At 40.3% G+C, this 22815-nt stretch overlaps 1 protein-coding gene across 3 annotated transcripts; it reads left to right on the top strand.

Moving 5' to 3' along the window:
- The first annotated feature begins 12439 nt into the window (after positions 1 to 12439).
- On the top strand, positions 12440 to 15756 carry LOC121975518 (trimethylguanosine synthase-like). Of its 3 annotated transcripts, none has more exons than XM_042527218.1 (5): positions 12440 to 12766; positions 12839 to 12974; positions 13413 to 13504; positions 14190 to 14313; positions 15321 to 15756. In XM_042527218.1, the coding sequence occupies exons 1-5, from the start codon at positions 12474 to 12476 to the stop codon at positions 15390 to 15392; spliced, it is 717 nt and encodes a 238-aa protein (XP_042383152.1). In that variant the 5' UTR covers positions 12440 to 12473; the 3' UTR covers positions 15393 to 15756. The 3 variants fall into 3 exon arrangements, with proteins under 3 accessions (XP_042383152.1, XP_042383153.1, XP_042383154.1); XM_042527220.1 differs by having other exon boundaries at positions 12531 to 12766; positions 12862 to 12974; XM_042527219.1 differs by lacking the exons at positions 14190 to 14313; positions 15321 to 15756 and adding an exon at positions 13657 to 14139.
- Positions 15757 to 22815: the final 7059 nt, after the last annotated feature.

Raw genomic sequence — 22815 nt, forward strand, 5'->3', positions numbered from 1 at the left:
TGGAGGTATTATTGAAGATAGCTTGTTGATTAAATCCGAGATGTAGTATAATTACATCGGTGGTGTTTTGATGGAGGCATTTTGTCGATTTAATCTGAGTTGTGATATGTACATATGTGTTTGGTGTGATATCTGAGGTAAATTTTTGATTATGTTTGATTTGTGAGTGCACCTGAGTTTAGTATGCTATATTGGAAGTATATGTTGGTTATACTCTTGGCATAGGTGAAGATATGTCATGTGAGTGTTGTTTGTGGTGTATTGTTGATTTTACCTACATTGATTTTGCACACGTGTTCGGTATGTATTGTTGGAGGTATCATACTGAATATACCTGAGTTGTGAGTATGTTTGGTGTATAATAATTGGAGGATTTTGTTGATCATACATATGTTGTGTGAGCATGTGTGCTAGGTGTATACATTGGTAGCTGTATGATGATTCTACTTATACTGAATGCAGAATGTGGAGTGACTGCATTATGTCATTTGTTGGATTAACCCATCAATTAATTTTCCTATCAGTGGATGACCCACTAGGATGCTGATAGAGTTGATGATGGATTTGATTAGTTACTAGGTTGTTATAACCTAGGCTAACCACAGTGAATTGTGGTAGAGAGATCTTGTACAGTCTCTAGCTGGATAGTTAGGTGCCTTGGGGTACTTGGGTATTGTTTTGTGGTGGAGCGTTGCTCCCACATATCACAGATTGCTGGTAGCGGAGCATTGCTCCTATAATTATTGCAGATACATATTTCAGATTATTTGTGGTGGAGTGTTGCTCCCACATGTTGAGGATTTCTTGTGGTAGAGCGTTGCTCCCACATATGTGGTGTTTCCTGTGATGGAGCGTTGCTCTCACTCTGGAGGATTTATTCTTTGGTGATTTATATTATTGATAATCAGATTTTTTTTCGATTTATTATTGGAGATCCTATGGATAGGAATTGTCTGTGATACGTACATTATGTGTCTCGGTTTTTGCCATAGAGGCTTACAGTGCCTTAGATGTTTTCAGGGACTCGATGATCCTGGTATGTCGAGGATGTTTGGATAGGTTTCCATTATCTTTGTGGACGATGTTGTGATCTATTACGGATCCGAGGTGAGTCACGTACGCTACCTTTGCATAGATCTAGAGATGATTCGACGAGAACATCTATATGTGATTATCAGTAGTGCTGGTTTGGATTGTTTTATGTGAGATGTTTGAGCCACACGGTCACCAATAGAAGTATACCGTGGTTCCACATGAGATTGAGATTGTTACCGTCGGGAGTAGACGGAGTCAATAGAAGAGGCTTGTAACCTCCTTTGTTTGGCTGATATTTCCGGAGATACGTTGAGGGTTTCTCACGGATTGCTATGTCACTTACACGCCTGACCATGAAAGGCGTGAAGTTTATTTAGACTTAGGATTTCAAGATCAGCTTCTAGGAGCTGAAGCGAAGACTTGTGTCGGCTTCGATTTTTGGTTTTTACTTTCTGGAGAGGACGGATTTGTCCTCTACATCGACGCGTTTCTACAGGGTATGGGTGCTGTTCTGATGCAGCACGGTTGAGTATTTTTATATGCTTCTCGATAGTTGAGAGAGCCTGAGAAGAAAATACTCAGTTCATGATCTGGAGTTGGCTGCTATTATTTTTGCCCTGAAGATTTGGCAGCATTGCCTGTATGATATTACCTTGAGATTCTCACTGATCATCGAATCTCAAATATCTGTTTTACTTGGAAGGAACTTAATCTTCGACAGAGGAGATGGATGGAGTTCCTGAAGGATTATGAGTGTACCATTAGCTATCACCCGGGAAAAGCTAATGTGGTTGCCGATGCACTTAGCCAGAAGTCCAGAGGGACTTTAACTTGCTACCGAGTGGTGGTTATAGACTTGATTCAGGGTTTCTCTGTGTTAGACCTTGAGGAGCAGGGACAGACCGAGCAGGGTAGTGTTGTTACCATAAGTACTCAGTCGTAGATCAGGATGAGAATCCGAGATGCCCAGTTGTTGGGACCTCATAGAGCTCAGCGAGGCAGAGTGGTCCTTACTATCGGACGGAGGATGTCAGAGGCATAAGACTGCTAGAAGTGTTATGCTGACCGGAGTCGGAGACCCTTAGAGTTCTTCATTTGCGACCAGGTATTTCTGCGAGTTTCACCCACGAAAGAGGTGAAGAGATTGGTCTCAGGGGTAAGCTAGCGCCGCGATACATTGGACCTTTCCAGATCTCGGGAAGGATTGGAGCAGTAGCTTATCGGGTGGCACTATTGCCGTCTTTGGCAGGCGTTCACGTCGTATTCCACATATCTACGCTGAGGAGATACGTACCCGATCTGATACATGTGTTGATAGATAATCTCAGTTCTCCTTTCAGCCTGACATTACTTATGAGAAGATTCCGGTACGGATTCTCGACCGGAAGGAGCGTCAGTTGCGGAACAAGACTATTCGGCTGGTTAAAGTCGGATGGCAGCCTCATTCAGACGAGGAGGTTACTTGGGAGCTCGAGGATACGATCCGAGCTCGATATCCCCATCTTTTCACTTGAGGTGTGTGATTTAATTCACCGTTCAGCATTTATAATCGTTACCAGTTATTAGTACTTGCTGATGGTAGATATTGAAATTTGGGGACCAAATTTTTATTAGTGGGGGAGAATGTAAAATACCGAAAATAGGCGAATATTAATAAGGGAATTTTCTGGAATTTTTGGAAATTTTTCGGGAATTTTTCGGAGCTCGTATGGACGAGTTAACGGGGATGAAAACGGGGCCCGGGGAAAAGCCTGTTTAGGCGACCCATTTAAGCGAGGAAATGTTTATTTTATATTTCCTTTTTCTTTTTCCTTTATTTTTCCTTTTCCTCTCCGTTTCTTTTTCTCTCCCGTGCGTGCCCGACACTGCCTTCTCCCGTGCCCTAAACGGCGCCGAGTGGTTCCCCTTTCCTTCTTTTACTTCTTCTTCCGATTCCTCTCTTTTCATTTCTTCCTCTTCTCCCTCATGCGAATCCCTGTGCTCCTCGCTACAGCCGACGATCGCCAGCCGCACGACAGTGCCGACGCCGTGATCTTCTTGGCCGATTCGTCTCCGCCGGCCACCAGATCTCGGTCCCTTTTCCGATTTGCCGCCGTTATGCCCTAGCCGTTGTGTCTCGGCCGCGTTTTTTTTTTTCCACCTGACAGCGCCGGCGACGCACGAGGCCTTCCTTTGGTCGTTGAGCAGAGCCGCTCCTTCTCTACCCTAGCGCCGGTGCCACCGCCGGCTGCCAGATGCCCGACGCTGCACCTCTGCACAACCGCCACTTGAGGCCGTGCCACTGTGTACTGATCGCCACGGTTCCTCTGCCCTAGGCCGAGCCTTCTTCCCGGTCGAAGCTAGCACAGCGATGTCAGTCGATTACCGACACTGAGTGAGACATAGCTGTTGGACACCACCATCTGGATCACAAGAAGGGTAGGTTGTGCCATTGATCACTACTCTTCTTCTTTGCATGATGATCGGTCATTGTGTTCCTTAGGTTGTGCTGCTTTGGTGGATCTGGAAATTTGGGTGTTGTGGGCTGCTCTTTGGTTCAGCAGCCACTCCTTTTGGCAGTGGACCAGTGATCACGACTGTGATTTTGAGGTAAGGTGTATTAATTTGGAATTTCTTAATGTGATTAGGAATTCGGATACGTATTGTAGTTAGATGATCATGTGGAGATTAATTCTTGTGGGAAGAATGATGGTCATATAATTAGGGTTTTGCCCTAATTTAGGATTAGAGATTTTATTTAGCTATTTGGAAGAGTTGTAGCTAAATAAAATATATTTCTATTTGTGACACAGGACTTTGACGCGAGACAAGTATCTCGGAGTCGGAATTGGACCTTTCTATTTTCGGAGGCGGGTACTTTGACTTATGTCTTTTGATATGCATGATAATATGTTTAACATATAACAGTAATTGTGTTACCTGTTTATTTCGGTTGGTCACTACATGATTAGTACATGTTGTTTGTTTATTTATTCTGCACTACATATTATCTACCTGATCACATATGCCTTAGGTAGTGACCTAACCACATGCTCTGTTATATTCTGGATCTAGGGTTTATTTGATACCCTCTTCGATTTGTGTGCCTTCTATTTGATACGTCTTCTTGTGGTACACACTTTGTATCTATTTATATGGATCATGCCATGTTATTCATGAGATTGCCATGTTCAGTATCATGCATCATGATTGCATGCTGTGTGATTGTCGGCTCTACTTTGGTTGAGCTCATCGCCAGTTACATGTACTGCACACATCACCCATGGATTTGTATATCTGGCTGGTGTGTGGCGGTTCTGCTGTTTGGCTCCGTTGGTCAGGTGACTCAGCGTGGTAGCCGGCAGTCAGTTCCGCTCTGTTTGGCTCCGTTGGCATTTAGGGTAGCAGCGTGGTAGCCGGCAGATGGTGGACTTTGTTTGGCTCCGTTGGTCAGGAGACTCAGCGTGGTAGCCGGCAGAGATATCCTCCCCGTCATCGTGTACCGGGAGATGAGAGCATTGAGCTCCCCCATTTATGATTTGGGGTCACAGGACAGGAGTACTCCGACAGCATCCCGTTTACTCTGTCATTGCACAGGAGCATTGATTTCAGAGTATGGGGTTGACATATGCATTTATTGCATTTTTATTTGCTTGTGATTGCTGCACTTATATGCTGCATTTGTTTGGATGCATTGATTGACATGCATACAGGATTATGACTCACTCGGTCTGACGACCTGTTACCTTTATACTTTGATCCGGTCAGTACAGTTATCTTCTGATTTCATTTCAGTTGCATTTACCCTCCTCATATTCAGGAGACTGTACGCATGATTAGTGTTGTCTGTTATTTGTTTTATTATGCATATCAGTTGTCTCCATTGTTGATATTTTCAGGTTGAGGCTGTCCGGAGCAGTTCCAGTCGCTGGCCCCCCATCTGCACGTAGAGCTGGTTCTCTACTAGGTTGTTATTTGCTTTATTTTGGTTTTTCTTCCATCAGACTATGTTTTAGTTTTGTTTTGGATTTTATTTATGGATATTGTACGGATTGTTACCGTTTGATGGACTTTTGGATGGTTTGGTTTTTATTCTACTATATGCCTGCCTGGACGGCAGAAGAGGTGAGTTCGTTGGATTTGAGCTTTACGAGTGTAGTGGAGTAGAGTGGATTTCGAGTCAGAGTCCTACTATTATTGATTACTATTATTAACTGCGTGGTTGTGACAGCCAGAGGCTGAATATCTTTATAAACTGCGTGGTGTTTGTTTTTATTTTTGTTATCATTCCAGCCGCCTGTGGCTGAAGTATATGTGATATGTAGAAAGTTTCATATTGTCCGCCGTACAGGGGAGATGCTGCCGAAATTTCTTCGGACAGAGACTCCTCTGGGGCGTGACAATAGGTAATTTGTCATGAATTATAACATAAATAAAATTGACAAATCGTTACTTGAGATATTAAACATGTTAAGAACTGCTAAATTGAATCTTAAGAAGACCAGACCTAATACCATATTGATAGTACAAAAGGATAAAAGGAAACACAAGCCATGTAAGGATAAGATTCAAACCAAAGGTAAGGCATAGTCTTCTAGATGAAAACCCAAAGGTGGAGTGGCTAAGGAAAGAACCTGCTTCAACTATAATCAGGCTGAACATTGGAAGAGGAACTGCAAAGATACCTAGAGGAATTGAAGAAGAAAAAAAAGAAAGTGAGACTCTTGCCTCAGATATTTATGTTATAGAAGTCAAATTATTTATTTCTTCACCATGAGTATTAGATATTGAATGTGCTTCTTGTTGATATAGTTTTCACTAATAATCAAACTCAAATTTTGATGTATGACAAAGATTAAAGTTAGACTTGTGATTTAACCTATTTACCAAGTGCAGGACTAAAAGACTTGATGGGACCAGACATCAAACTGAAGTTCAATTGGGTTAGGGAGGACTAGACGACTGGTAGGAAGTCCAGTTGAGTCAGAGAAGACTTGGCAATTGCAGGAAGCCTAGTCGGGTTCGGGAGGATCAGACAACTGGATGAAATTCAGATGGGACATCTAGTAGGAAGACCTGATAGGTCAAGAGATCAAGGTCAACTAAGTTGATAAGTGGTAAGTAAAGGTAAGAAACTAGAGGAGAGATCAGTGAGAACGCGCTTCCCATTAAGGGAATAGTAGACATTGGTCTGACCTAGGATTTCAGTGAAATTCCAAGTCAGGACTTGATCACCATGAGAATGTTTAATGGGTTGTTATATAAGTGTCATAAACATTCTCATAGTGATTATTAGTATAGATAGTCCTTTGACATGAAGTTACTATGGTTCCCTACATAAGGAGTTGTGTACTTTAATATTGATAAACATCACCTATAACAAGGTCAATTATAAAGTCATTCTCTAGGTATGCAATAAATTATATGGAGGGATGTGAGTGATGTAGATAAAATTTGTCCCTTCTATATAATAGAAGGGATATCTGTCGGTCCTTTGATTAAGTAAGACTACTAAAATACATGGTCATACTCAAATAAGTCAATATGAGATATTGAGTTTATTTGGTTAAGTCTACTTAGAGATTAAGAAACACATAGAAAGATGAGAGAATGCCATGATTTATGCCTCGTAAATCAATCTAGATATCATGGACAAAAGGACTAAGTTATACAATAAAATAGTCATAGACATGTTAGGTCTGATCTATGATATTATTGTTACTGAGTATAAATGATGTATTACTAGATGTTACATATTGTTTGTATCTTTAAAATATGATTTTAGAGTCATTACAATGTTACGAGAATCTATTGGATCGCACACAAAGAGCACATCAATTTTGGAGTTTGTTTTATTTTAGTATGACTAAAATAAAATGGGCATAAGTTTTAAGTTTGAAATTAGGTTTAGATCTTAAACTTATTAGATTAATGATGGTCATTTATTTGAGAGAAAAATTATTGAGAATACAAGTAAAGTTCTACTTTAATCTAATTGGATCTTATTGGATTAATGAGTTAATTTAATTGGATCTTAAACCTATTAGATTAATGATTAATCTAATATTTATATGACTTTTTAAATAAATCCAAACTAAATGAAGCCCACATTATAGATAATGTTTTAATATATAAGTTTTGACCATATTATTAGATAAAGTCTTATTAGATTAAACTAGGGTATGTTTTATAAAATCTTATTAGAGGATTTGGTCACATTTTAAAAAGTCTTATTAGATAAGACATAGTGGTGGCAAACATGTCTTATTTGATAAGATAATCCAAAAGTTAGAGTTTTATTTTAACATATATATACGTGTGCATGGTAACTAGTATTAAATGTATGTGATTTTGAGAAACTGTAATTGTGCTTGTGAGATGGCGTACTAATCAAGTTGAGATCAACTAAACTCTTCAGATATGTAAAAGAGTTTTATGCATTAAGAGATAACGTCTTTACAAAATCTATGATGTAATTAGAATTTGCTTGGATCTTCGATGAATTCTTTTTTTATTGTCTATTTTATTATTTAATTATTACATGGAACTCAACACATTGGTGGTGCGACATTTCAAGACATAGACCAATTCAGAACCAAAGTGTTGACCGACTCCTGATCGACTCCAACACGGTGATAACTAGGCTCGCTCCTTCAGTCTACAAGTTTATGAAGGATGAGTTTCTTGAGGCAATTCTCTGGTTTCTGCTCTTGCCTAGCTTTTCGATAGTCGATACTTCAACTTGGCTTAGACAAAAGGAAGCTAAGTGAGCATCCCTACCATTAGGTTTGTGTTCGAAGGCAATGCCGAGGTCAAAGTAGACATTAGCGAGTGCTTTATTTCATGAAGCAAGATGCATCTCAGGCCTGCTGGCCCTTTGCAAACCTTGCTCATGAGGATGAGCTTGGGATTAGGTGGATCAAGGTTAGGAATTTCAGAGGAGAATTGTGAGATGATCTACCCTGAATCTTTGTAAAATGTTATGTGTTAGGGGAAGTAAAAATTCAATTAAATTCAACATATTTATCAAACTAAACAAATTTATAAATTCAGTTCGATGTATTCAAAAATTTATTTTTTTTTAAATATCGGTTATCTCAATTATATCGATTCGAGTTCGATTTTCGAAATCCTTATTCGGTTAAAACCGAATAAATCAAAATAATTTAAATCAGAGTTTAAAAATTCAGCTCCATTAAACCCTAAATCTTGAATAAGCGAATCTATTTCTCATTGTAATTGTCATGAGTCACGACTTTTTTTCTCCCGTGCTCCGCATCCCTCAACTCTGTATTTCTGCTAGCCACTACTAGATCCCTTTAGTTGAAATACATAATGCGGAAGCATATATAGACATAAGAAAGAACTAGAGAGACAAGGAAAGAAAAGACAATTGCTTCTTTATTATTGATTGATAATTTTCATAGGCTAATTCACTTATTTATACATATTGTCAAGATAATATATGGAAAATATAATGATAAATATGGAAATATATTATTATAAATATGGTAATAATAAATATAGAAATAATGAAAAATATGGTTTGAATTACAATCGATAATTAAAATCAATCTCTGAATCTCATGAATTGCTATATTTGTCGTAATTACCCCTCCCCTGACAAACTCAACGGGAGATACTTGAACGTTGAGTTTGATTGTTAATCAATCATATCTTCTAGAGAAAAATCCACCAGTACGATCAAACAAATTTGTTGAACTTTGCCTTTGATGAAAGAAGACGACAACTAGAAGAAGACAAGTTGTTGTTTGACGACTGGAATCTGATCTGTCTCCAGAATAAAAGAAGCAGAGAAAGAAGGATGCATTTTTGTGGTTGCATATGCTGGAGCAGAGGAAGAAAATCTGCTATTGTATGCTGAGCAATGAAAAAAGCTTGCTATTTGACCGTCTAAAAAAGAAACAATAGTTATGGAGAAAATACAGTAATAATGAACCTGCTATTGTAAAAGAGAAGATAGAAGGAGAAGAAAGAGAGAGGAAGATAAAGAGGGATGAAATTTGACGTTCTTAAAATTAAGAAGGATAATAATATTTTTCCTACTACGAGAAAAATAAGGAGAGAAAGAGAAAAGAGGAGAAATTGAACCTCACTAAAAAGAAGATAAGAAGGAGAAGAAAAGAGAATAGTAAGAGTAAGAGAGAGAAGCTTTAGAGTAACTTGTTGATTTTGGGAAAGAAAGAGTAAAAGGAAGACATTTGTGAGTAAAAGATTCTTATCTAAATTTGAAAGAAGAAGAAGGAGAACATTAATGAGGAAAGATAAGAAAAATAATTTCGGATTATTTTTAAGAAGGAAATCATAAGAGAAGAAAAATAAAAAATAGTTGTTAAAAGTTATAAAGGGAAAAAAAACAAAAGGATAGAAATCCTAATTCCTTTAAAGAACAAAAAAAAAACGATGAGATGCACTGTAGAGAAAAAAACAACCTGAGAAGTAATATTAGAAAAATATAAAAAGAAAGAAAAGAAGAAATAGACAGCTAAGGAAGAAAAAGTAGGGCAGCAAGGAGAGAGGACTGTTGTTAGAGAAAACACACCTCTGAAAAAGAGAAGAGATCGGGGAAATAACAAAGAGAATTCGAAAGAGCTTGCGGGGAAGATGAAAGAGAAGGCGTTGACTGCTAAGGAAACCATCGAAGAGATCACAAGCAAGGAAAAAGAGAAGGCTAGAGGGCCACAGAGACGGTTGAGAAGGCAAACGTGACAACGGAAGCCACCGGGAATAAGGCCAAGATGAGAGCCGTGAGGTTGAAGAGTGATGGAACGGAGATTGTCGGTGCCAAAATTGGTAGTAAAAAATGTCAGCGTCAAAATCAACCACAAATGACATCAGTGTCAAAATCTATATATAGTAAAGGATGTTGATGTCGAAATCAACCGTAAAGAATGTCGGTGTGAAATCGATAATAAAGAAAAAAAAATGTGGAATCGTCCTCCTAGAATCGGTCCCACGGATATGGATAGAGGTAAATACAGGTACACAGGTGGAAAGTACATGGCAGAGACGTTAACCCCAGGCAGTGACACCCCGGGGATCGACCCCTAGATCTTTCAGTCACAGAATTATGCACTTTCCATTTGTACTATGTCCTGGGGACAATGAAATCGATAATAAAGGACGTTAAGTAAAAGGGAGAGAGAAGAAGATAAAAGTAAAAAAAAAAAAAAAAAAAGTTAGGAATATTGGCACACGGCGTTGGGACTGCCGGAGAGAAGAAAAAAACAAGAAAAGATTAAGGGAGAAGAAAATTAGAAGGATTAAAAGAAATTTAATGCATGTGGAGAAGAGAAAGAGCACGACTAGCGGCAGTAGAAGAAACAAATAGATTGGTGGAGAATCATGACTCTACCTAGCTATGGAAGGAAAAAGAAACAAGAGATTGGAAGAGATAAGTGTGAAGGATCGTGACTCTAATATCAAGTTGAAATACATAATACGGAAGTACATAGACATAAGAAAAAATTAGAGAGATAAAGAAAGACAAGACAATTATTTTTTTATTATTGATTGATAATTGTCATAGATTAATTCACCTATTTATACATATTGTCAAGATAATATATGAAAAATATAATGATCAATATTGAAATATATTATTATAAATATGATAATAATAAATATAGAAATAATGAAGAATATACTTTGGATTACAATCCAAACATGGTAAATAATCAATAATTAAAATTCTGAATCTCCTGAATTGTTATGTTTGTCATCATTACCTCCCGTCGATCGTTGCTCTCGCCTCACAAGGCCTCAACCCTCCTTACGTCACTATCACTCTCGTCTCTCGTCTCTCGTCTCTGGTCGTCACCAGTTTTCTGAACCTTGAATGAGTGCTCCACCTTAAATGAAAGTAAGTGCTTTCTGTTGCTGGTTTGTTACTTCTGTTCTTTCATTTTGTTATTTTGTTGTTCGTTTGTTCTTGGGTCGAAGGCGCTTCAAAAGATAGGAGAAAAGTAAGGCATCGTATATATTAGCAAACAGATCATTAACAAGTAAACTTTCAATACAAAATAGATCGATTACCATCTTATTCTACTTTAAAATGTCTAATTCATCCATAGGCTTCATAGAACTTTTAAAAGGATTACCTCTATTTCTTGAAGTTGGAGTATTCCATGTATTCTGCCAATTCTACAATTTTTCCATAAAATGTATGATTTTGAATTTTGATACCACAAGCAAAAATAATAATCCTGAATTAAAATAGCAATTGGAAATAGAAAACCAGGAGCTTTAATGGAATAATGCTATAATGAATTAATTTATTTATGAGTTTTTTATTTTTAAAAAATTAAAAAATAAACGGTAAAGTGGAGAAAAATCCCCAATTCCATTCTTAATTTTGCATGCAGTCCCTCTATCTAAAAAAGTTTGTTTCCACTCCCTACATGCAAAGTTTCCTTTGCTTCAACTCCCCTCATGTAAATATCATGACCAAATTGCCCTCAGATGTTTTAGGTATAAAAAATTTAAAAACGAGTATCATTCTGATTAAATTCAGTACTTTATAACTAGAATTCAGTATTTTATACTAGAATTGAGTATATTTTCTATCAAAATTAACCCTCATATTTTTCGGTACAAATACTTTAAAAATGAGTATAATTTCTATTAAATTCAGCACATTAAATTAGAATTGAGTATATTTTCTATTAAATTGAGTACGATATTTTTCATGCTTAATATAATTACTCAAAAATTCAACATCATTTACCATTTAAAGAAAATCTAGTAAATTTTCCATCCAATTGAGTCATTTAAAGAAAATCTAGTATAATTTCCATTTAATTGAAGTGAAAAAAAAATCATACTCAATTTGATAGAAAATATACTGGATTCTAATTTTAATGTACTGAATTTAAGAGAAATGATACTGATTTTTGGATTTTTTATACCCAAAAATATCATGGGCAATTAGGTAAACATATTTGACTAGGGAGTGGAAACAAAGTTTTTCACCCCTAGGGACTGCATGCAAAGTTTTGTTTATCAATGGAGAGTGCATGTAAAATTACCCAATAAACTTAAATAAATTTAGTTAAAAATTAAATTAATTAATATTTTATTGATTCAGTTATTTTAATTTTCTTAAAAAATTTTGATCGGTCCAATTAATTAGGAAGGAAATCAGTTTCGTTCAATTGGTGGTCTTAATTATCTTCATGAAGTGGACTCTATTATTTGAAGAGATATCATATTAACATTATTCGATTTTTTATTTTTATTTTTATTTTTATTTTTTTTCAGTAACTAATTAAGTAATGTTTCAGCCATCAAATCTACTGATATAATTTGCAAGTTTATATATATTACTCTAGATGGGCTTCTAGTGGGCCGTATTGGGCCAAATAAAGCCAATTTAATACCGTACCGATTAAAAATTTGTAAGCCATCTCATTGGCCATCGCCACCGGACGGCGAAGGCCATGGCCGACCCGAAGAAGCGGAAACGCCGATCTCAGCCGAAAAAGGGCAAACTTCCTCAAAGCCACGTTATTCTGACTCCTTCCATTGTTAGCTACTGGCACCAGCGCTATTCCCTATTCTCCCGCTTCGATGACGGCGTCCTTATGGACGAGGAGGGTTGGTACTCCGTGACCCCCGAAGCCATCGCCGCTTCCCATGCCGAAAGAGCTTCCGCCTACGTACACTGCGGGCGCTCCCTTGTCCTGGACGGATTCGCTGGCGTCGGCGGCAACGCCATCCAGTTCGCCTCAAGGTCCGGTCTTTTGATTTCACAGTCGAAGAAGATTCGATCTTTTGCACGGCGATTCACTGATAGTCCTTTCAGGGGTTGCCACGTTGTTTCTGTAGATATTGATCCGCGAAAAGTTGAGTTTGCAGTCAACAATGCGAAGATTTATGGGGTGGAGGATAGAATCGACTTTGTCATCGGGGATTTCTTTCATCTCGCTCCATTCTTGAAAGTTTGTGCCATATTTTTCACTATACTTCCACCAATGAAGACACTATTATATTCAGATTTTAAATCACAAATAATTTTGGTTTTTTTATTTTGAAAATATTCTCTGCGTGCAGTAGTATCAATGTGTTAGATTCTAAGGCATCTATTCTATACATGCTATGAATTTCAGATTGTACTGATCGATTTTATGTTTATTTCTTGCAATAGAAGTGTTAATCCTGTGAAGAATTGGTGGTACATTTTTTGTTTGTTACTTCTTATTGTTGTATCTTAGTTCTCAAATTGTTCATATCTAATTTGTTCAGAAAAAAGATGCCAATTAATCTGATCCATCTTTCTGGTCCTGAATTTGGAGATTATTTATTTAATTAATTTCTTAACATGCTTGATTCATTGAGATGCTGACCTATTTTAATGTTAATTCATCCTTATTTATCAGGGGGACGTTTTGTTCCTATCACCACCTTGGGGAGGGCCATCATATCGACATTTGGACAATTACACACTTGATTTTCTGAAGCCAAAAGATGGGTGTGTTTCTTTTCCTAGTTGTTGCTTGTATAGTTGCACCTTTTCTCTAATTTAATTGAAATTTGACAGCAGGGAGCAGTAGATCTTATACTAAAGTTAATTTGAGTGTTGAATTTTATTATTTTTAAAATTGAGATTTATATGCTTGCTAGCTGCAACCAAAAGACAGTGGTATTCACAAGGAGCTATGCAGCCTGCTTCTGTCATAAGCCCTCCAGACATAGATATTAAATTTACTGTTCCTACTTTGAGAAATTTTGTTGAAGCTGAAGATCTTCAGAAAATGCGTATGAATAAAATATGCCTTGCGAAACCTGTAATGTTGTTATGTTACGGAATCCCTATTGGCATAAATTATTAACCCACTAAAGATTTGAGAAATCACCTGTATAGTTCCAGTTTATGGTTATGTTTACCAGGTCCAAGAGTCAAGTGAGATTTATCTTTCTCACTGATAGATATTTTCTTGTGTTCATCTGAGTTAAATGTCTTCTGTCAAGTCTGTCTTTCCATTTGCATGAATTTGAAATTGATATATTACCGCTGGATATATACAAGTTATAAAAATTTATGCTTCTAATTGTTCTTAATTAATTGTACTCTTTTTCAGCACAGTAGTTCTAGCATGCATTCTTGTTTTGTTTAAGGGTGATGCTTTAGAACAATAAGAAAGTTTTTGTTTTAGGTACTCAATCTTCCAGCAAGCACAACAAATAACTCCAAACATCATTATGTTTTTGCCTCGTAATGTGGATGTAAACCAAGTGGAAGAACTCTCTTGGTTGTCTAGTCCTCCCCTGAACTTTGAGGTAAAGTTCAACATCTTGATCTTCTTTTGAATTTTGATTAGGCAATCCTTGTTACTTTTTCCAATGTGCATTTTAATGGTTTAATCTCAAGGAGTTTTTAAAAACTTCTAAGGTCTTTGGATTTTTCACTTGAGAACATAGTAATTTCAAACCAGATTCAATAAAAAAGAAGGTTGACTGAGGTTCCACTCAGAAGCATAATCGAGAAAATTAAATGTTTGCCAAATAAGTTGATTTAAGGTTCAAAATATCATCATTTCTTCCCTAAATTTTCTTCTGTTTTTGGAAATTTTCCTGATGGAACTTTTCTGCCAAAGAGAACTTAGTTTGGAATATAACAACTCTTGCTGGTCTTGGATATCATAAAAGATATTACCTATTAGAGGTCATGTATTATTGTTTTAGGAAGGAGAGAAAAGAAAATGAGTTTATGAACATTAACTATTAACATGATCTTGTGCAATATAGCTTGTATGTTGCTTGATATCTCCTTATTGGACCAATTTGAGGCTTGTTGAATCTTTAATCCTACTAGAGTTCTATCTGGTATTGAGGCAATGGGGCATGTTGAGGAATAAAAAAGAAATAATGCAGTTGTTTGTTAAATGAACATAAATGAGATTATCTGTTTGAAATGAATTATTATTGAGCATAACACTTAGCTTGTTATCATTTTGCTTGTTTGTAATTATGTGAGAAAGGCCCATGAATAAATAACCAGACTTACTAGTTTGCTATTTAGCTATCATTTATCAGATGCAGGGAAGGTGCTATTGTTGCCCTGTTCCTTGAACAACTATTGTCAAAAATCTTGTGAGTCAACTTTTATTTGTAATACTTAGTTTGATCTTGATTGAATCCTTAGTTTTCTGTTCATGGCATGCACCACCTGCATCAAGTAGCTGTTGTTACATATGCTGAACTTCTAAACATCTGCTTCATATTCCTTTTATTTCTTGATCTTATTGTTGGATTTGAACACCCACTCTTGGAACTTTATAATGCAGTTAGAAGAAAATCGTGTACAATCTAAAGTCAAAGCAATTACTGCCTACTTTGGTGATATAGCATCTAGATGACCGAGTTAGATTCCTTTAGTGCTGCTGTAACATCAGAGGGAGATATACTTCCACACTACAAAAATGTAGAGGCATGTGCTATTTTTAAGTTCCTTACCATAATTATCCATGTATTTCCATTTTAAATGACTACGAGCAGCTGTGCTCTGAGTTCCAAAGTTTCAACAAGCAAACAATAGGTTGTGTCACCAAGAGCTGCCCATTCTTGCTGGTTATATCTTTTGGTAAAGTTAAAATCCAACCAGCCAGTGGCACCGCACCTTAGAGCCCATAGTAATTCTTTCTGTTCAATATGGAAAAAGAAGTCCCTTCCTCTTGATTTTTTGTTACTTTTGACAACCTTAACTTGATTAAATTCATCTAATGCCTGTTAGTGCTTAGTGCATGTTCCTGTTAATTTCTGTTGCTTTGTGTTCCATCTGTGAGAATTTCATCTTTTAGTTTGTGCCATTGGTTGATTGAAGCAACCAAAGTGAGTTGAGGAAGGATAATGTAGATAAGGAAATAATGTTAGTCATCAAGTAAATATTTAAGTAATAGTTCCTTGTTTTTGTTACACGTGCCGCAGAGCTATTATTACTCAGCATATGACTCCTGATCTGAATCAATCTAGGACGTCTCTTTTTTAAATATGATTTTTGTGCCAATTTGAGGATGAATGCAATCTTTCACTACTTATAACATGGCAAAAGAATATTTGTTGACTAATCCTCACCAATGTGAGGCCACATGAAGTTTATATGCAATTTGGAGATATTGAACGGGCCTAAGTTGGTGGACCAGATACAAGCTTTGACAGAGTCCAAGCAAATGTTGTTAGTTCTTATCAAATGTTGGGTCATAGATGGACCTAACTGGACCACAGTCAATTATTCATACTCCAAGGAGCTTCATAAAGATCAGAAGCTGAGAAGAATAAGGCCATTACTCACTAATCACTAAAGACACTTCCAAGTAAAAGTTCATAGACAAAGAGGGAGACTGATTTACCTTCAGGATTAGTGAGATCGAAGCAAGAGTTGGATATTTGGATTACCAAAAAAGAGAGAGAGAGAGAGAGAGAGTTGCTGAACATTTCCTTTAGCTAGATAGCTGCCATTGTTAGAAAACAAGATTGGTGTGGCTTCAAGTCAATGTTGATTTGCACTTTTCAAGTTCTTATCCAAAACCTTTCACCTTTCACGTTTCACCTTTCATTCATATTTTTTTACTGGAGTATCTCTGCTCTTTGGAGAGAACAGAGTTCATTTAGAATTATTAACTTTGCACTGGTGTTTAGTGTGTCGTTTTTCCGTCCGCTCAGAGCTAATCCATAGAAAAGCTTACAATAGCAAAAGTAAATACATGCTAAGAAATGCCTAGATGTCTGAATCTAAAGTGCTTAGATAAACAACATGTAGCTGCTCCCTTCAATGACATTTCAAGATAGGAAATGAGGATTTTGCTTGGGCATGCAATATTCATATGATTCCATGTGCTATTTGGTTGTGGTCATCAATGAACTCTTTTTCTAGAGCCGTCAGTAGAGTGGCATCTAGCAGTAGGACCCTCAAACAAATATAGGATGATCGTGTAGGTCATTAGCTAACTTGTTTTAGTCCATGTGGTACACATTCAGTAGGCTAAACATTATGCCAACCATCAAGTTCAATGAAAGTTAATCTTACTTGAAAAGAACTTGACCTATCAGCAAGTTTGAATTATCTGCTGAGATATCAATGAGAAAACTTTATTTGGACTAAAGATAGAACTCACTCTGTAAGTTCAGAATTTGAATGCTTCCATTTCAGCACACTTCTCTTCATTATTTTACTAATTTATTACTTTGTAGTGATAATTTTAGCCATTCATAATTAGAAGTGAGACGAACCAAACCAGTACACTTCTATACACTTGTAGTTGGTTTCATATTAAACCACTATTTTACATTTTTTATAATCTCCCTACCCACTACAGTCCATAAATGGGATTCACAACAAAGGTGTAATTAAATCTCTCCTATTAGAATGTTAAACCATCTTACTGAACTCACCAAATCTTAAACCATCCTATTAGCAACTGTCGAACCATGGAGGAGAGTAATGAGTTGAAGCGAAATCTGAAGAAGAGACTATGGGGAGAAAGTGAGGTTGGTTTCAATTTTGTGCACCAACAGAAGAGAAGAGGAAGGCCTAAGAAGATAATTAAGGGAGATTTAGAGGAGAGTAAGGATGAAGGAATAGAGAAGGTAGAGAAGCCTGAATTTCTAGGGGTTCCATCATGCGAAACTGAGGTGGCAAAAGAGGAAGGCAATGATGCTAAGAAAAAGAGGCACCGCCGCAAGAGCATTCCTTGGAGGGCTCCGAGTTGAACATACGTATAGGTCCCTATTTCAGGTCTGTCTTCGCTTTCATGTAATGTTCTTAAAGCACTTTTGTTTCTTTGTACATGTTACAAGAATTAATGCTTTAGTTGTTGAAATAATATTTGAATGATGGAATATTATGCTAACTAGTTGTTAATATACTTCTTACTAATTTTCATGCAGCTAGTATCTAAAATGAACCATTAATACCATCTGTATTCTTCATATCCAATGGTTTTCTGCTAATTCAATGAACTGTTCTAATAGTTTTTTCATATAATCATATTGATAAAATAAACAAAGCAAATATTTTATATTTATGATCTCATAATTTATTTTCTCATACAAAATGAAAATGAATGATTATTTGAATGAATTATATGTTTGTAAAAGATATTGATCCGGTGGTAAGAACGGGGGACCCTCGTTGACGGGAGGTCAACGACACGTGGAGGTCAATCCCAAGGTCGTGCCGAGCGGAGTGGCAGGCTAACCGAGCATTCGGCCGACCAGACATCCGAACAAGGATCTCCCGGACCGGACGAAAGATAGCCCGACCAGGGGTCGGGTTCTCGATGCTCAAGGAGAAAGAGTCTATAGGCTGGGCGGACAGGACACTCGGTTGGTCACAGGGCAATAAGGCGCAATTCCATCCGAACACATGAGCAGGGCTTCCCCGCTCGGGCCGAGGTATGCGCATTCCTGGAGGCCATGAGCGCCGAGCGGCTGTTCCGCTCGGCCTGGGAGTAGGTAAGAGCGCTAGGAGACAAAAGGGACAGCTGATAACATCATCCTCGAGACGCCTGCCGCCGACAAACAGTATGGCTGGCGGCCGGAGGGGACGGAGTATCGTACGGTAGAAGCTTCCACCGTTATATCAGGGATATGCTCGGACGATTGCGGAATGACGTCAGACATGCTTTTCTGACACAACCCTACTGAGGTATGTTTGGGGAAACATGCACGCATTGAGAAGCGTGCCCGCGCTTCCCCGGGATCCTATATAAGGATCCCCAGACTTCGACGGAGGTATGCGATTCTCATCACTGTAGCCACAGTAGCGTTACTCTGCTTTCTCTTCTTCTTCGCTGCCTGACTTGAGTGTCGGAGGGTCGTCGCCGGGAAACCCCTCCCGGCTCGGCTTCTTTACAGGATTCATCGGAGGTCTACACCATCATCAGAGGACAGCGGAGAGCGCCACGTCCCCAGCGTCTATCGACTCTACGCTCGAACAGGATCAAATTGGCGTCGTCTGTGGGAATGCACCTGAATCCGAGCAAAGACGATGGAAGAAGTTGGACGTCAACTCACGGTGACACTCTCTCCCGAAGAACTAGATACGCTCATCCAAGCGCGGGCGACCAAGATAGTCGAGCAGCAGCAAAAGGCTCAAGCCGATCGGTTAGCGCAACAGGCAACGTTGGCATCAGGCGGTCGGGCGGCACCAGACGGTCGGCCGGAGCAACTCTCAATATGGGGCCAGAACAAAGGTTCGACCGACACTCAGGTGGGAGCTCCGCCCACCCCGATACCGTTCCATCGGGCTTTATTCCAAACGCCGTCAGAAGTCGCTCAGGCCAACCTCGACCGAGGATCTTCGTTAGACAAAGCCCCCGCGCGTGACAATAGAAAAGACAAGGCGCCACGGACAGACTCGTCCCCCGAGCGGATCAATAGACAGTTCTCCGAGGACATCCTGCGCGACCCATTACCAAGGCATTACGCGCCCTCGGCGATCGGGGAATACAACGGGACCATTGACTCGGACGACCATCTGGGTAAGTTCGACAATACCGTCACTTTACATCAATATATAGATGGGGTGAAGTGCCGAGTGTTCCTCACCACCCTTTCTGGGTTGGCGCAACGGTGGTTCCAGAGGCTGCCGGACGGATCAATAATAAGCTTCAAAGAGTTCCGTACGACCTTTCTCCACCACTTCGCAAGCAGCAGACGCTATCAGAAAACCAGTATTAGTCTATTCGCCATCAAGCAAGGATCGAGGGAGTCGCTCCGAGCTTACATCCAACGCTTCAACCAGGTGGCCATGGACATCCCGACGGTCACCTTGGAAACTATGATCAACGTGTTCACACAGGGGCTTGTGGACGGTGAGTTCTTCCGATCGCTTATCCGAAAGTCGCCTCGCAGTTACGACCACATGCTGAACAAAGCCAACGAGTACATCAATGTGGAGGAAGCTCAGATGGCAAGGAAAAAAGAAATACCTCCAAGCCACCATCCTCAGCCGAGCGAAAGCCACCCACTACTCACCAACCACCGAGAGGATCACGGGCAGAAGCAACCCGTCCTCATCAGCACACAAAGCCGCAAGCCGTCCAGCAGGTGGCAGCCGATCGGCCCAAGCCCAAGGGGAGGGTATGGACTCCCATGTTTTGTTCACTCAATCAGTCAGCAACTCACAACACCCGCGACTGTCGGAGCCTCCCCCCAATCACTCATCCTACACCAAGGAGCTATCGCCGTCGATCACCTTTGCCGAATCGACGACGTCAACACCAAAGTCTTGCCCGACGTACAGAAAGGAGATCTCCTGAGCCGTAACATAACTAGCAGCACAGGGCCATTCCTCGGGCATCGCATGAATGATCCCAACCATATGCTCGGGAGGAGGAGAATAGAGGCAATGCGTCAAGGGGTGAAATCAACATCATCGCCGGAGGGCCGACCGGAGGCGACTCCAACATGGCACGAAAAGCGCATGCAAGGCAATTCACGATCTATGTAGTTGGCTGCAGTCAGGAGCGGGCAAACGGGCCCGAGATCAGCTTCGGGCCTAGGGACCTCGAAGGAGTCGAAGTCCCGTATGATGACGCCCTCATCATCCGAGCGGTAATAGCTAACTACACTATTCACCATATTTTTATTGATACAGGCAGCTCGGTCAACATAATCTTCCGGAAGGCATTCGACCAATTGCAAATCGACCGAGCCGAGTTGCTGCCGATGACGACCCCCCTCTATGGGTTCATCGGTAATGAAGTTTTGCCGGTCGGACAGGTCCGGCTGGCTATCTCGCTGGGGGAGCCGCTCAGGAGAACGCAGACTGCCAACTTCATCGTGGTCGACGCCCCCTCCGTGTACAATGTTATCCTGGGGCGACCGACTCTCAACGAGTTCCGAGCGGTTGTCTCCACCTTCTGCCAGAAGATCAAGTTCCCGGTGGAAGACCAAGTTGGGGAGGTCCGAGGAGATCAGCTTGTCGCCCGGCGGTGCTACGTAGAGATGGTCCGAGCCGAGGCTAAATCCGCTCGAAAAATGCCACGAGTCGAGGTAAACGCTATAACCGAAAAACCACCTTCTCTAGTTTATGAAGAAAAGGAAGAGGTACAGATCCATCTCGCCCGACCGGAGGCCACGACTTTCATAGCATCCGACCTAGAAGCAAGCCAGAGGGAGAAGCTGATCGGATGCCTCCAGAAAAATTGCGACGTTTTCGCTTGGTCAACCCACGAGCTGCTAGGAGTATCGCCGAGCATAGCTCAGCACGAGCTTCACGTTCGACTAGATGCTTGGCCGGTAAAGCAAAGGAAGAGGGACTTCAGTGCTGAACAGAATATCATCATCTGAGCGGAGGTGGAGAAGCTTTTGGAGGCCGACCACATAAGGGAGGTGCAGTTCCCGAGCTGGCTCGCAAACGTGGTGCTGGTCTCCAAACCAGGCAACAAATGGAGAGTTTGCATTGATTTCCGGGATCTGAACAAGGCCTGCCCGAAGGATTTCTACCCTCTGCCCCGGATCGATCAACTAGTAGACTCCACAACCGGGTGCGAGCTGATATGCATGTTGGGCGCTTATCAGGGCTATCATCAAGTGCCGCTCGCCTGAGGAGATCAAGAGAAGGTCAGTTTCGTCACTGCAGACGACATTTACTGTTACAACGTAATGCCGTTCGGGTTGAAGAACGCAGGAGCTACCTACCAGCGGCTGATGAACAAGGTATTCCGGGAGCAAATCGGGCGCAACTTGGAAGTATACGTAGATGATATACTTATCAAATCCTTTCGAGCGACCGATCTTTATGCGGATTTAGAAGAAACGTTCCAGACACTGAGGAGATACGGGGTCAAGTTGAACTCTCAGAAGTGCTTGTTCGGAGCAAAAGACGGGCGTTTCTTAGGCTATATTGTGACCGAGCGGGGTATAGAGGTGAATCCCAGCAAGGTGAAAGCATTGCAAGATATGCCTCCTCCCAGAAATCTTCGAGAAGTACAGCGCCTCACCGGTCGGATAACGACACTATCACGATTTATCTCCCGAACAGCCGACCGAAGCCTCCCCTTCTTCAAGGTTTTGCGCAAAGCTACCAAGTTTCAATGGGACGAAGAATGCAATAGGGCATTCAAGGAGCTGAAGACTTATCTCAATTCTTTGCCCGTGCTGGCTAAACTGGCTGTAGGAGAACCGCTCCGTATTTACTTGTCTTCGACCGAGCATGCTGTGGGCTCGACATTAGTGAGGCCGAACAGCAAAGAGCAGCCCGTGTACTTCTTAAGTCACATTCTAAAGGATGCCGAATCTCGCTACACTGGTCTCGAGAAATTAGCTTTTGCCTTGATCCTCGCAGCGCGGAGACTGCGCCCTTATTTTTTGGCGCATACAATCATCGTGATGACGAAAAGCCCGCTGAGAAGGGTGCTTCTGAATCCAGAAGTGTCCGGGCGGCTCATCAAGTGGACAATAGAGCTGAGTGAATTCGACATTCAGTACCAACCCCGCTCGGCAATTAAGGCGCAGTCCTTGGCAGATTTCGTGACCGAGGTGCAAAATCCTGAGCCCGAAGCTATGTGGAAAGTATTTGTGGACGGATCGTCCACTCGGCTCGGAAGCGGAATTGGTATCCTGTTGCTTTCCCCTCAAGAAGAGCGGATGCACCTGTCCGTCCGGTTGAACTATCGAGCAACCAATAATGAAGCGGAGTATGAGGCCCTCATAGCCGGCCTGCAGGCCGTGCGACACGTGGGAGCCAGCCGGGTGACGCTATTTTCAGACTCCCAGTTGGTTGCTCAGCAGCTCTTAGGGTCCTTCGAGATAAACAACGCGAGACTCAAACTCTAC

This window comes from Zingiber officinale, chromosome 4B (assembly GCF_018446385.1).
Source record: "Zingiber officinale cultivar Zhangliang chromosome 4B, Zo_v1.1, whole genome shotgun sequence".
Taxonomy (NCBI): domain Eukaryota; kingdom Viridiplantae; phylum Streptophyta; class Magnoliopsida; order Zingiberales; family Zingiberaceae; genus Zingiber; species Zingiber officinale.

Excerpts from the sequence above, each read along its gene's own strand:
- LOC121975518 (XM_042527218.1), top strand. The coding sequence starts at position 12,474 with ATGGCCGACCCGAAGAAGCGGAAACGCCGATCTCAGCCGAAAAAGGGC. Across the intron at positions 12,975-13,412 it reads ATCTCGCTCCATTCTTGAAA|GGGGACGTTTTGTTCCTATC; the intron begins GTTTGTGCCATA and ends CTTATTTATCAG. Across the intron at positions 14,314-15,320 it reads GTCCTCCCCTGAACTTTGAG|TTAGAAGAAAATCGTGTACA; the intron begins GTAAAGTTCAAC and ends TTTATAATGCAG.